The following is a 1,477-nucleotide window of genomic DNA, read 5'->3' as shown; positions in this document are numbered from 1 at the left end:
CTCCCGGCGCGATGCAGGTCGCATTGTCGGAACGGCGGCCGGCGCTCGTCGCTGTACACTCACATTCACCACCGTATCTGATGATTGCAAGAAATATATACACATAGTATACACAGCATGCGTTTAATTAATAGTTTCTGTGCACAATATTTATAGACTAAAAATTAGATAGAATATTTTCTAACCTGCCAGGATAACATTCGCACATTCCACATCTTCGATTACCAAATGAGCTACAGTCTGTCGAATTCTCAACAGTTGGACAATTACATTTGTTAATAACATTCATAATAAGCGTCAACTTTTCCTTAATACCTCCAATTAGAACATCGACTGTAAAAGTATCTGCTGGTATTTTATCTAATAGTTTTATCGTTCCTGTAAAATTGATTTTTTCACCTTTCTTAACGTTACATTCATTTCCCTCTGACGTAAAACAGTCTGGTTCGAATGTTATATCAATTTTTTTAATATATTCTGATTTCACTTCCAATTTTATATTCTGAGTTATTGCCTGTAAAATAATTAATTCATTTACTAGTTTATTATCTACAATTTCTAGCATCTTCTATATCAAGTGATGCCTTTGTAAGCATTATATTCTTAGGGCCTGTCCCACCAAATTGTAAATTGTCTAATAACAATCCACGTTGGAAGTTGGAACGTGTAAAATATGATAGAAGTGTTGGATTTTGTTACCTTATCTTATAGTGACGTCATTTTTAAGCTATCTGAACCTCCATCAGTGGTGGTAATAGCCCAAGTCTTTAGTATTACTAGAAGTGTAAGTACTTACCTCATAAATATTCTTTAAAATTTGATCCATGTCACTACTATCATAAGTAGTACAAAATGAATGTTTCAAAGCGTGGGTAAGCTTTGTATAATGATTTTGAACTTTAGACTCAACAGCGAATACTACTATTATTTGTTCGTCTCTTGCTAATTTGTTGATAATACCCACAGATGGATAATCCATCTTTGCTTCGTTTACATAAGTACCATTTTCGGTGTAGCATTTTCCATCGTATGGTTTCATAATGCCTCCAGCTTTGCCGTCACCAGCTACGTGGTATGATGCATCTGTTAGTAATACTATGATTTTTCTTGACTGTGTCCGCCAACCGATTTCCTCTTTGCACGCCATCACTTGGGCGAGCGCATCTAACGCGCTCTCGGGTTCGTCGTAATTTTTTCTCAACGGTGTGTTCGATAGTACCGTTTTAAAACTTTCATAGCTCTCTGTTAACTTCACGTGATGTTTAAATGAGTATGCAGCTTCATTACTTGTGATTTCACTGGAAATATTATATGATAAAAACAATGCAATCTTTTTTATATCACAAGGTGGGAAATGAACAAGCGAACATGAGTTTACCGAAAAAGCGAACCGTTTTGAGCCTACATACATCCGCAATTGCAGATGCGTTGCGTTGAATCTACGCAGGAGGAGATGCACTTACAGAGGACATTTCCC

The 1,477-nt window shown here is 36.4% G+C and overlaps 1 protein-coding gene across 1 annotated transcript; it reads right to left on the bottom strand.

Moving 5' to 3' along the window:
* Positions 1 to 3: 3 nt before the first annotated feature.
* LOC106105048 (integrin beta-PS-like) lies at positions 4 to 1,298 on the bottom strand (the record flags this gene model as incomplete). Its single annotated transcript, XM_013285268.1, has 3 exons — positions 4 to 77; positions 186 to 514; positions 797 to 1,298. Coding segments are annotated over 3 exons (905 nt in total), but the record flags the coding sequence as incomplete, so codon positions are not given.
* Between the last annotated feature and the right edge of the window lie 179 nt (positions 1,299 to 1,477).

This window comes from Papilio polytes, unplaced genomic scaffold (assembly GCF_000836215.1).
Source record: "Papilio polytes unplaced genomic scaffold, Ppol_1.0 DF823283.1, whole genome shotgun sequence".
NCBI classification, from domain to species: Eukaryota; Metazoa; Arthropoda; class Insecta; order Lepidoptera; family Papilionidae; genus Papilio; species Papilio polytes.
Note: the sequence above shows the minus strand (reverse complement) of the source record. Positions and strands in the feature narration are given on the sequence as shown.